At 45.6% G+C, this 13,516-nt stretch overlaps 1 protein-coding gene across 1 annotated transcript; it reads right to left on the bottom strand.

The window, feature by feature from the left end:
- Positions 1–335: 335 nt before the first annotated feature.
- On the bottom strand, positions 336–13,485 carry HBEGF (heparin binding EGF like growth factor). Its single transcript, XM_053313504.1, has 6 exons — positions 12,777–13,485; positions 11,483–11,665; positions 4,753–4,924; positions 2,675–2,830; positions 1,760–1,852; positions 336–900 (listed from the first exon to the last, which is right to left on the bottom strand). Exons 1-5 carry the CDS (start codon positions 12,817–12,819, stop codon positions 1,780–1,782), a joined length of 627 nt encoding a protein of 208 aa, XP_053169479.1. The 5' UTR covers positions 12,820–13,485; the 3' UTR covers positions 336–900; positions 1,760–1,779.
- Positions 13,486–13,516: the final 31 nt, after the last annotated feature.

Below are 13,516 nucleotides of genomic sequence, written 5' to 3'. Positions count from 1 at the left end.
AAGGATTTTTGTACGTTTCCATTGGTAAAGAGATGGAAAGTTCCCTGGAATTTCACCCACACCAGGTGGGGATTAAACTCTGTTAAAAAGTGGGTGTGGTGGTTGTGATTTACTGAAGAAATGGTTTAAGTTTAAAGGAACAGCCTTTGTGAGTAAAAGCAAGAGAGAGGATGATTCAGCATTTTTGCTCCCCTCATGTGAGCTTGCTTTGAAACAAAGACACATTTGTCATATCATCTCATAAAGGTGTATATTATAAGGGTGTGTCACTAGAAATTGCTCATCTTTTCTTATTTTAATCAATTTCCCATAAATTAGTATTCAAGTAACAGCAATTATAACAAAGGGTTATTTATTAGAGTGTTACACTGCACAATCCATCCATCTCTCCCCTTGATTTCAGGACTACAGGATCAAGCCCTAAATAAATAATATGTACAATGTATCTAAAATAAATATATAATTTAAAATGAAATATCTTGTTAAATAGTTTTTCTTCATTTAATAAAGTTCAAAAGTTAGATTTCTTGAGCAGAGTCTATGTCTTTCACAGTTAAATCCTCAGCAAGTGTCTGAAGAATCCAGTTGACCGGTTTGTTGTTCATCTGTTGCAAAGGCATTACTTTTCAATGGCACCAAATTCAGGTCCAACTCTTCTCCTTATGCTGTGGCTCCACATTTCAGGAACAAGTCCTCTGCAAAGAAGTGCCTCTTTTTTGGCACATCCTTCCAATTTTAGTGAGGTGCTTCTTCAACAAAGCAACAAACTGACACAATCCTCTTGGGGGAAAAGAGCACTTCCTTCTGTTCATACAAACTCCCATTTGACTTTGAAGTGTGTCTTAGGAAAAAGAGTTTTTCTGCTGGGTTGTGAAGGCAAAGCTGCTCCACTGTGGAATCCTGAAATGGAATGAAAGGAGGGTTAGTGTCAAAGTAAAACATTCACTCTGCATAATACTTTGTGTGTCCAAATTCATTTTTAAACACATTTTTGCAGATTTCATATGTCACCGTACTCAGTTAGTCATCTCAGAGGCACTTTTCCTGCTCTGCTCTTGCATAGGCTTTCCTCTCCAAACAGAATAACCACATTAAAGTCAACTGGACATATTCCAGGGCCATGAGGAGAGCAAGTGGCTTGAGGCCTAGGATAATGCTGCCATGGAATTCAATTGATCTTTGTAAGTTTTTTTACTTGCCAACTAGGTACACTGATGAGTGGCTTTAGCATCTGTTATTTTATACTCAAGGGGATTTGGTCTTGAGTACAGAAATGCTGGACGGCTGAGAGAAATCTTTGGAAAGCTGTTCATAGCCTAGCATTTGCTACCATACCTGCTACTAAAAGAAAAGCACTCTGAAGGCAACACCCAGGACCTGTTTCAAAGGCTACAAGTATGCTCCAAAGCCTCTGAAGGAACATGGTTGAGGATGGGAAGTTTCAGCCTTCAGGGAACAGCAAGTAGAAGTAATTTTTCTTCCTACACCAAGATTTAAGAAGGGGGGAAACAACAGCCAGTCCCCACAAGGAGAATGTGGCTGGAAACTCTTCAGCAAAGACAGAGGAGAAGCAGATGTGCTTAGGGCACTAGAAGGAAGCTGCACCATTTGGAGGGATTTTTAAAAATCAGTAGCCAATTAGTTGTTATAGACAAGGGGATCAGTGGGTGAGGACAGAGTGATTCAATGCAGACTCGGCATATTTAGCAATGCACCCAAGGCATACTCTTCCCACAAGGCCACTTGTTCGAAGGGTTACCTTGCAATCCCAGCAATGTCTCAGTGGTTGACAGTAACACCCAGTTTAACCTTCTCTTCATTTTCTACATCATATACTCCTTTTTTGTGACATCTGGAAAAAATAAAAGAGAGGGGGACTCAAGATAAAGACCATCCAACCCTGCGTGAAAAATAAAAAGAACTGCCACCCTTTTTGTCATTAGATTAGCCAGAGAGGACCAGTTGCTGACCCATTCCAAACTTCTGTGAGCCAAGTATCAGAAATTCCATCTTGCACTCTGACACCTTGGTTGGAAACTGGACTTCAGTGCAAAAGGGCTAGTATGCCAATTTGTAGTCACCAAACTGGCCTTACTGGCAGCACCAGGGCAGGATCTCTACATATGTCAACGGCAAGTCAAAGGCCACAAAGACTTAACCTGTCTCTCACAAAGGTCCTACTGAAAGCAAGTCATAAACCAAGGAGCAGGATGATATGTTTGGATCATGGGTGAATCTCAGCTAAACACTGTACTTACTGGAGTGGGCCTGGACAAAGATCTGTCAGTCCCAGTTCCCTGCCTGCAGAATTAGAGTGCAAAGGATCCAGATCCCAGGGGTTGTTGGGATGCTTTGAATACCCAACATGTTTTACATATTATTGCTATCACAACTATCAATAAGAGTCAGCAGCCAAGCTCAAAACTCAAGAGAAATCTGCAGTCAAGTTAAAAACGAGGGATACAATGTCCAAAGGATGATCAGAAGAAACATGACACTGTTCTATTGTTGAAGCTAAGAATGTCTGATCTGGTCAGCTGCCTGGAATTATACACAGGTCATTCTTAGCCCTTCAGAAGAACAGCAGAAATTAAATAAATGAACAAAGAATCTTCAACCCCAAATTTTGCATGTCGATTTCTGTTACTCTTCCCAGCCCTGCCAAACAGCTTACCTGAACACCAGCAATACAGCAATGATCATAAGGCACAAGGATGATAACACCACTGCTGTAACAGCCAGTACAGTTGTGTGGTCATAGCTGCGGGAAGGGTTTTCCAATGGAAGACTAAGGGCATGACATCGCTCCCCATGATATCCAAGTTGGCATCTAGAGTTACAGGAGACACATATAAGGCATATGTCAGGTGGTAACAATGAAATCATGGCCAGTCACAATGGCACCACTAGTGTTTGTACAAAAGGCATGTCCCCAGCCCATTAAGTCTCAACTCCACCACTCCCCTGGTTAGCTGCCCTCAAATCTACTTGGGGAAAGCTCCCAGGTGTGGACTGAGGACAGCCAGTGGTGATCTTCTGACTTGACAGCATGTTCTGTATTAGCAATATACACAGCTACACACACATTAATTCAGAAATTAATACAGCCTGTAGAGGCAGCCTCTCCTCTCCCATGAGTTGTGCATGCCTTCCTAACAGGAGCTTTGCTGGAGAACTATTTAGGTCTTCCCAAGACTAAGCCTGGAGAACATATCAGGAGACCAACACTTGCTTAAAAAGAGACTGGAGTCTCATGAGCAGAAGTGATGTGGAATTGTTATTAGTTATTGTTTTATCAAGACTCCTTAGATGGAGCTTTACATAGTAACTCAAGCAAAAGACAAGTTGCAGTCCCCAGAGGGACTGCAAATCTCAGCAAGGACAAAAAACTTGGTTAAAGTCAAAGATTGGCATCCAACAGGCTGCTCATCTTTATCTCTGTACTTAGTGTCTCCCCTCTCAAAGAAAAGTGGAGAATTACTACAATTGAGTCATGCTTTCCCTCTTTTCCACACTAAATGCAATCCCTCCTTGGAACAGAAAGTTGCTTCTTCAAAAGAAGAATGACTGGCCCTCCACTGATCATATACCTAGATGGTGACTCACATGGTGGGATTGGCCACCCAAATTCCAACCCTGGTGAGTCAAAGAGAAGCAGAGCAAACCAACCCATAGAGCCACAAGCCCAGCCTTGCACAAAGGCCCCATCAGAGAGGAAAGAGGCTCTCTCCCAACATCCAGTCTGAATGCCCCCCACAAAGAGTTTTGTTGAAAGCAGCACATTCCACACATCAATCTCATCCTCAAGCTTCAATACTTAGATTACAAGGAAGCCAAAAGGAGAATAGTCTGATGATGCAGTTCTCAAATGCTCGCTACTCTCCAGATCCAGGCACTAGTGACCTCGGTTAACCATCCAATGTGATGTATGGAAATATTCTAGTTGTGACACAATTGGCCCAAAAGACTCAGTGGTGGCTGGGTAGTGCACCCCAACAAACACAAATAAGCTAAAACAAGGATCAGATTTACTGGCAGCCAGGGAAACCTCCAGAGCAACGAGCTTCTTTCAGCCCCTCCTCTCCTGCCTGTAACGTCTTGTTTTGGTCTTACTGGCTGGAACAGCTGCTACTCAAGCTGCTCCAGCCAATCTGATACCTAGGGGGCTCCTCCTGGCACTGCCCCTAGGAAGAACTAAAATAATGGGTTAAAATGCACTTCCTGGTTGCTTCAGGGAGTATGTTTTCCCCTTCTTCCTGGGGGCAGTACCATGAGGAGCCCCTAGGTGTCAGATTGGTTGCAGCAGCTTGAGTAGCAGCTGTTCCAGCCAGTAAGACCAAAAGCAGAAGTTGCAGGCAGGGGAGGAGGGGCTAGAGGAAGCTCACTGCTCTAAAGGATTTCCTGGCTGCTGGCAAGTCTGATCTTTTACTGGCTTGTTTGTTTGGTGGTAGGAGGGTTTGCAATCCCTGCTTTCTCCCTTCTGTCCCTCTTTCTGCCTTTTGCTTCTGCTGTTTGCTCTTCCTTTCTGCCTTCTTTTTGCTTTGTGTCTCTTGTTTCCTGCTCCCCCCCGCAAAAAAACCCAAAAACTTTTCTGTTTTCTACTTCTCATTTTTGTAACACTGCTATGCCTCCATTCATTGAATAGTGCAGGTTAGCATGCTACCAATACTAGCGCAAGAACAGCATTATAAGGAATACTTATTTTTTATTGTCTGGGAACCCATGGCTATGATGGAAATTTTGTTAACTTACATGCAAGATGGAGTTTTAAGTCCTTTGATATATTTGCACTCTCCATGAATACAATATTCCTTGTATCTTCGCAGGCAAGGATCTCTTTTTCTTCCTTGCCCCTTCTTCCTCTTTTTCCCTTTCCCTTCTTTCTTTGGAGTCACAGGATCTTGTGGCTTGGACAGGAAAGCAACTGTGGTGGGGAAAGAAAGGCACACTTCAATGTTACCATAATTAGACTAACAAAGGCTCCAGCCTTTATAAGCCAGCTTGGTTTTGGGGGCTAGCCCAGTCCTTTTCTCAGGAAGATCCAACTGAGTTGTGATCCACTTAACAAAAGTGAACCTGGGCCCAATTCAATCATTTACTGGATGCAGAAAGATCCAAACTAAAAACCAAGAAACACAGTAACCTCTGCTTCCTCAGTGCTGCTGGTGCTTTTGTCCTGGATCTCTCTCAAGCAGCAACGGCTGGCTTCCTCTCCCCGAGCCCTGCCCACCACATCCACTCCCCATTAGGTCTGTAGCATAGGAGTGGAGGTCTGGAAGTTCTGCTGCTAACACAGCAGCTGGTAAGTAATGCTGCTGCTGGTGCAGGATTGCCAACCAGTGGGCTCCACTATTCCTAAGTTTGTAAAGTACAAGAAAAAGGAGCCCTCTTCCCTTTGCTACCCTAAATTTGGTGTGTAAGTTTGCTAGGCTCGGTGAAAGGCCTACGATGATGTTTCAGCTGTCGTGCCCCCTAGCCTTGTTTGCCAAGTCTCAAGGTCTAGGCCAATGGTTCCCAACCTGGGTTCCTGCAGATGTTGCTCAACTACAACTCCCAGCATACCCAGCTACAATTTATTATGGCTGGGGATGCTGGGAGTTGGAATTCAGCAACATCTGGAGGAACCCAGGTTGGGGACCACTGATCTAGACTATCATTTCCTGCATGTACTCTGAGCCCCATCCACTTGGGGTGGGACAATGGCTGCAAAATTGGAAGTGGAATCCATTTGGGACCTCACTTAAGTTGTTTCTGCTATCACTGTGCTCACTCACTGCTGTCTTCAAATATGTATTTCCAATCCATGTACATGCTAATGGATATAAAGGCCTTTGTAACTCTAGCCCATACTGGAAGATTCAAATATTCAATTCTTTAAAGTACAAGAGGTACATTTTTGCACATTCAAAATATGGAATTCACGTATCCTAGACTGACACTTGGGAACATATGGAATGTACACATGCACATGCTAACCTCCACAGCACAGAGAAATAAGGTTCCTCCATCTGTCCTTTATTTCTCCGGCCTTTTGTGAAATGCTATTCAGAGCCCTGTTCAAAATAATTCCCTGATAATGTTTAGTTTAGCCATCAAGTAATTAACTCAATCATATGTAATGTTAGTCTGAAGGCTGCTTTTCTTTTGCAGTGCATCCCCAGGAGGGACAGTTTTCAGGCCAGAAGTGGAGAAGGAGGAGTGCTTAACCCTTTCCCTGCCAACTCATTATCCCCTGAAACTTCCCCCATCCAGCTATTACTCCTCCCACAACCTTCTAGAGCTTTGTTTACCTTGAAAATACTAGTCTGGAATGGGGGGGGAGGGGGTAAAGAAGGGCAAGGGCCACCTCCCAATTATTCTCTACTGCAAGTCTCCCTCCTCCCTGGTGTATTGTAAGGGAGAAGCAGCCATTATTAAAATTAATTTGCTTCTATAGAACATATTTCTGTGAGCAATGATTGTAGACCCAATACCAGCTTCAAGCAAAGTGGAAGCAACAAGAACATTCCCTGCAGGATAGGTATAACTCTATAACTTCAAGTTTAGGAAGTGAAGGTGTCATCCTTCTCTGAGGATGCACCAAAAGAGATGCTATGAAAAGAGACACCTTCAGTGTAAAGGAGCATGCTACAAACAAAAGGAAATCATCCCTACAGGATAAGGTTTGAGGTTCTCAGTACTGCCCTTCATTTATTACTAGGGCTCCATTGGGACATTGATTTTATATGAACATTTCCATCCCACTTTTCAGCTAATAAAATAATGCCCAAGGCAGCTTATAGAAAACACAACCACCACCAAGAGCAATTAACAGAGAGAAAGAAATTGGGCTAGATGTGTTCTCTGGTGACTAAAACCACTACGAAATGGAGCCTGCTCCTATCCTGGGTGGTTAGCAGAGGCAGGAGAAGGTGCCTGACCTCCACCCCCCCACCCCCGCCCAACACTTTGCCTTCAGTAGGGCCCCAGACCAGTTTGAGAAGGAAACATGGGGTAGAGTTTCAGAGGGGAAAGTAATCTGTGTGGGGGAGGATCAAGCACTTCCCCCACTTCTCAGTTCCAAACTGTGAGAAGCAGCTGCCACTCTCCACCACATTCACACACACATGGTGGTATGTACATGTTTACTACTCTAATGCATGAAGCATCCCTTAGAGTCAGCTATATTCAGGAACTGGGAGGCATGCCTTACCTTCCTCTTTGAAAATCAGAACTGATGTTGGCCAGAAAGAGCCTTAGGCTATTTACAATTCTCTGAAACCCCACTGGGAGGCTGTTATGCTCCTAACCCTGTTCTTTGCAGCTCCCCATCCCCCACCTGAATAGCAGTGTGCAACAGGTCTGAGAAGCAGAAAATCCCACTTGGGGAGCTGTTTCACCAAGCCAGAGTTCCTCCCTTCCTCACAGGCATTCCAGCCAGCGATACTGTGGGCCAGCCAGTCCACGCTATGTGTGCAATTCAGGGCAAGAAACTCAGTTCCTCCCTCTCTGAATTGCTTCCCCTGTTATTCAGCCCCAGGGGCGTAGCTAGGGGAGAGGGGGCCGTGTTCATCCCTCTCTCTGGTGGCCCCCTAGAGTGAGGGAGACAATGAAGAAAATAGGGAGGGATGGAGCTAGAGGGCCCTCAGGAGCTGGGGGCCCATGTTCTTTGAACCCTTTCGCTCAATTATAGCTACACCCCTGTTCAGCCCATTTATCTGTCATTTGGTCCTAGGTCCAGGCGCCATCAACCTTGTCTTATCAATTCTAATCAGAGATCAAGACAACCAATTTTTAAAAACCACCTTTTAAAAGTATTGTAATTAAGTGATGGGGAACTAGTTCCTGCCCGACAACCCATTATTTCACTTAGGCTTCAGACAGGCTCAGTAGCCATACAGTCACCGCAGTATCCAAAAGGTTGGAGGGGTGGGGGAGGAGCTGGATGCAATTCACAGGGGATAATGTCTTTCCCCTCTGTAATAAGGGCTCTCTGCTCCCATCATGGGAGACTAATGTAGCAGCAGCCAGCTCTGTGAAGATGTCTAGAGGGGCAAAACTTATTGAACTTGAGAGCCTGCATATTTGTTCTGTATTTGGAACAGAAAATCAGAGGCTGACATCCTTACACTATGCATGCACAGCAAAGGAAGCACGTGTGCAGTTGTTGCAATCCAAAATAAAGCAGCATGAGTGCTTACATATGGGGGTAGTGGTTTTCCTTCCATCTGTGCCACCCCAAAATATGTCCCCGATGGTCATTTAGCCCATGGTCTGGATACCAGCCAAAGAGAACAAAGCAAGTTAGGTTAATGGGCAAAGTGGGAAGTGAAAAGTCAGGGATTCAAACAGAGTTAAAATGTCAATGGGTAAAAGAACAAGAGGGAAACACAGAGGTGAAAAAATTATGACACAGTACAGTGAGAAAGAAGGGACGAATGCCTCCCATCTTTCACAGAAGGACCTTCAATTGCTGGAGTTGTCATCCAATGGTTTCTATCACAAGAAGTTTGCTTTACAGCCTCTTTTAGCTGTTGGCTCAGACCTTCCTTAGGTGAAAAAATGCTGGCATTCAAGATTGAGAGGAGAGGTGGTCTTGTGGTAGCAAGCATGACTTGTCCCCATAGCTAAGCAGGGTCTGCATATGAATGGGAGACTTGATGTGTGAACACTGCAAGATATTCCCCTCAGGGGATGAAGCCGCTCTGGGAAGAGCAGAAGGTTTCAAGTTCCCTCCCTGGCTTCTCCAAGATAGGGCTGAGAGAGATTCCTGCCTGCAACCTTGGAGAAGCCACTGCCAGTCTGTGAAGACAATACTGAGCTAGATAGACCAATGGTCTGACTCAGTATACGGCAGTTTCCTATGTTCCAAGTTTGAGGGGATGCATACTGACAGAAGTACAAGCAGCCTCCATGAAGGCAGCTCTGTTCATCTCTATAGATCAATCTGGTTGGTTACAACAGAGCAGCATTTGACCCACATGGTTGAACCCAATGCTTGTTGCCCTGGGATCCAGACTTAGAAGAAGGTGTGCAAGAGAGTTGGGACATAAATGAGCATAGAGGATGACATTTAAACCCAGCCAGACACCCCCAGATGGCACTACTTAGCCTCAGTGACTAAGCTGAACAAGGTAAGAAGAGCCACACTGCGTGGGTGGGAGACTATGAGTCATCCATGGATCCTCTCCATCAACCAATAGCATGTATAGGCTAGGAAACTAATACTTCCGACCCACTCACCACAAAGGAATTAACACAGGATGGCAAACACCTGATTCTACATGCTTTTGGACCATAACCTAGCAGTTAATAATATTTTTTCAATCTTCCTGGCAACTATTACAACAAATATGTTTAGATTATAATTCTGTACAGTGGTGCACATGACTACAAGAAAGCAAAAGGTTATACCCAAGAGAATGCAATTTCTGTAGAACTCCAGTGCTAGCAAGGATGGCTTGCAAATGGAAAGGGGGAAATGCTAAAGGTGGAAAATCCTAGGAGAAAACTACTTAAGGAGGAAGAAACCAGGGAGTGGAGAGCGAGGTTATACCTCCACTAAGATACTTGTGGAGGACGACATAACATTATCCTGTTGCCATCAAAGCATTTAGTGTCTCCATACAAGAGAGCAGGAAGCAGCCAGTAGCAGCTGACGTGATTACTCCACATTGCCATAGTTTCCAAATTCCACAGCAGCCAGCAAACTATACTAAAGGTAAAGGCTCTCCCGGAGCATAACACCAATCTCACAAAAACAATCCAACCATCCAATTTTGTAAAAATATTTTTAAATGCAAGAGCTAGTGGAAACCAAGTGGTTATGCTTCACAATAAGACTAAAAGCTGTGGGTAACACAGGATGCAGCTCTAGGAACTTGTGGGTCACTGGAAGTGTGTGGTTGGCTGAAAGCAAGGACATTGGGGGCCCCTCCAGGGTAACAGCGAGCTCAGAAACAAGGAACTACTAAAACAACATCAGCACACTGTGACAGAAAGCAAATAAAACAAGAATTTCCGTGGGAACATTCCAGCCTGGTTCCCTCCCTTGTCTAAGGGATTCATGCCTGTTGCCAGGGTTTTACACACACAAGTGAAAACACAAAACAGCTCAGACTTTCATTTAAGCACAACTTTATCTGCTCTCAGGACTTCAGAATACCGAAGAAATCAACTCTCAAACATGAAGGATTATGTTACCAAACAATTATTTTCAGTTTGTCATACACCACTGATACTTTTCCTACCACACATGACAACAAGTTGTATAAGAATTTGAGTGGAAACAAGTCTTCAAGTTACTAAAGCTCTCCTGTATAAACCTGCAACTCTAAGCACACTTAATTTCACTGAAATTGAGAGGATTTGCTTATCAGTAAATATGTTTAGGTCTTAGGTGTGAGATTACTAAAATCACATTTTATCCCGCAGCTATATCAGGTACATCAGTTCCTTGGTCCATTTAGTCCAGCATCCTACACCTGAGGTCTTCTGTTTGTCCACTGTTTCAGGAGACACATCAAGTCATGCTTCACAAGGCAGGTCTAGAATAATCTACCTACATAAAACATACATCCAGGTTTTGCTTAATAAGCATGAGTATTCTAGTTAACCATCTATTGTTAAATCACAACATGGAGGGCAAAAATTGGCTTGCTGACTTCTCAGGGCCTGAAATCACGAAGTTGTTCATAAGGCACAGAATTCTTTATGGCCTTTCTGGAACATATTTGCTTGAATTTTGAACTGTCCTTCCCGATGCCTCAGAGGGAGTCGGAAGACTATTGAATTTTAAGTATTAGAACACACTGTGGCATTTATAACATTTTTTAAAAATGCCTTAAATCGCATCTCCTGACTCTGACTGGCAAAGGTTGTCCAGTGGCTCAAGGCCCTGTATTAAAATCCTTTAAATTAAGTTGCCAGGTTGATTCAAATTAAGTTGAATCAAGGACTTTCTGCACATAAAGCTACAGTAAGCCTGTTAACATGTGAGCTTAAAGTATGCCTGTACTTTAATTGATAACCAGCTTTCCCCATCTATAAAAAAGTCACCATTTATGGGAAATCAGAGAGTTAGTTCCATTGAACAGTCCTTGCACCAGAATTGCACAAACTTTTATTCCTGCACTGGAATATGCTTTGCCAAGCTTTTGAGGGAATCCACTTCCCAACATCAACAGTTCAAGTTTAACAGCCACATTTCAGCACTGGAAGTGAGTATGGTTTTCCCCATTAATATTATTCACCAACATCAATGAATGAGTTTGACTAACTCTGCTGGATTGTGGCCAGTGAATGTAACTATAGACTTCTGCAGATCATCTGCTTCCCCAACAGAGCATAGAAGACAACACGGCTCAAAGGGCTGGAAGGAATCTGCAGATCATTGCTCCAAGACATGATCTTCCATATTCATACACCCACCCACAGCTTTCTCACATGTAGGTAGGTGGCAAAGAAACATCTATCCCTTCTCCTATAACACCCACAGGCTTACCTCTAGGGAGTTCACTCAAGTTATCCCCCAAGGACACGGCACCTTCATCTCTCTCTCCTTCTTGCTCCAAAGTATCCCTGGCTGGAAGCAACTGTGTAATCGCAAGATCTTCTGTCCCCTTTTGGTGATGAACTTCATTTTGGAGCACTTCAAGCCCTTCACCATTCACCACGATGGAGCAAACTGCAAAAAGTGAATAAAGCCATTGAATAGGACAATTGCATGAAATCAATAGTCCCCACCTTTTTTGCTCCAGTTTAAAAACACACAAGAAAAGCTGAGATTTGCCAAGTACTACAGCCACAAAGAAGAGCTAAATCATAGATGGGGCGCCACTGCACCTAGAGCCACCATACAACAAAAACTAGAGAAAGGCTCAAAACTAAGGACAGACACATACACACACATTAGAGCATGAAGGCCACACAGGTTCACACAGTCAGGTGCAAGCAGATGTGCCCAGATGTTCAAGTTACCTGCACGTGCCATTCAAGCACCCACACACAAAGTGGTTCCATGTACATTTGCACACTTCTTTGCCTGTTAGATTTTTCAACCCAGGGGGCTTGCTAATCAACTGCAAGAACATTCTGACTTGAAAATACTTCCATCAGCCATCTTAAAATTAGGAAGCTTTCAGTAATTGTGGATACGGAAAATACTATAGATTTCATTCTTTCCACAGCTAGAGTATTGCTGTTAGAGGCGGGGGTTTTGTTGGCTGGTTTAGCGGCGGGTAAATTGGAGCTCTCCAAACACCTATCTACACCCACTCCCGCGATCCAAGCGCTCATAGCACCGTATCGGCTATCAAAACGGCTAAATTGGGCAGCGGTGCAAAGAAGCCGTGGCAGACAGCGCCCACCAGAGCAGATTAAGAATACTGCCCAAGCATCCGCGAGCAATAAGATCGTATTTTAGTTTCAATGGAATAATAAGACCGACTGGGCACGACCCGAGCAAAGTTAAGCAGTTTTAAATCCCGTTGGTTTCAAGGAGAGAGTTAAACACTACCGTACATCTCCGCCGTTAAGATCAATGGGACTTAGAAACTCGTAATAACTTTGGCCCGGGCGGTTGCGCACGCCTGTCGTTTCCACGCACTCCCAGAGGGTTCCTCCTGCTCCCCTTCCGTCACCCGCCCCGCGTCCCTTGTGCAAGGCGCGGAGTACAAGGCAGCTCTTTCGGCTCCGGGCGCCAGGCTCAGCGATTCCGTCCATCGGGGACCCCGATCGGGGGGCGAAGTCGCCCGCCTTGGAGCCCCGCCGCCCTTGCTAGTCAGTCTCTTGCTCACCTGCCGCCAGGAGGACGCTCGAGAGCACCAGCAGCCCCTTCATGTCGCTCCTCCTTGCCCCCGGCGGAGCCAGGCCCAGGAGTCCCAGGAAACCCTGCTCCTGCTTCACTGACACACAGTCCGGCAGAGGGGCCTGAAGGGAGGCGTCGCTGCTGTTCCAGGGCTCGCTCCACGCGACTGGCTCCGCGGCTGATTGAGGCGCTCTCTGGAAGGTGCGGACGCCGCTCTTTGCTGCTGCTGCTGCTGCTGCTCTCCCTAGAGGCAAAGCAAGAACAAACCGCACACGTGCGTGCTGCGATCAAGGGCCCGCCCGCTCCCTGGCTGGCTCCACAGAGAACTCACCGGGTAGCAGGCGAAGCGCGAGTCACTACCAGCTCGAGGGGGCGGGCCAGGCAGACTTGTCCGTGGCTGCCACGCCCCCGGGCGCTGGATCTGGCGTTCTCTCGCCTTGCCCTCGGGGGCGGCAGAAGAAGGGCAGCTTGAGGAGGAAGCGTCGCCTGAAACGGGCGAGGCGCCTAGCCTCGGGGCTTTCCCGTCTCGTTCGTTCGTTCCTTCGAGGAAAACGCGACGCCCTCCGTTTCTGTTCTCGGGGTGTGTGTAAAGTGGAGGGAATACCTTCCCTGCCTCTTTTGCAGGGACGAGGGAATCACCCCGAGTTAGTCACTTCCTTGCTCCCACGCCACCGCGTCCCCGGCACGGCTGCCGACAGACAGAACAGCGGGCTGTTCCAGTTGCCTGCC

The sequence above is a fragment of the Hemicordylus capensis genome, chromosome 4, assembly GCF_027244095.1.
Source record: "Hemicordylus capensis ecotype Gifberg chromosome 4, rHemCap1.1.pri, whole genome shotgun sequence".
Lineage (NCBI taxonomy): Eukaryota > Metazoa > Chordata > Lepidosauria > Squamata > Cordylidae > Hemicordylus > Hemicordylus capensis.
Note: the sequence above shows the minus strand (reverse complement) of the source record. Positions and strands in the feature narration are given on the sequence as shown.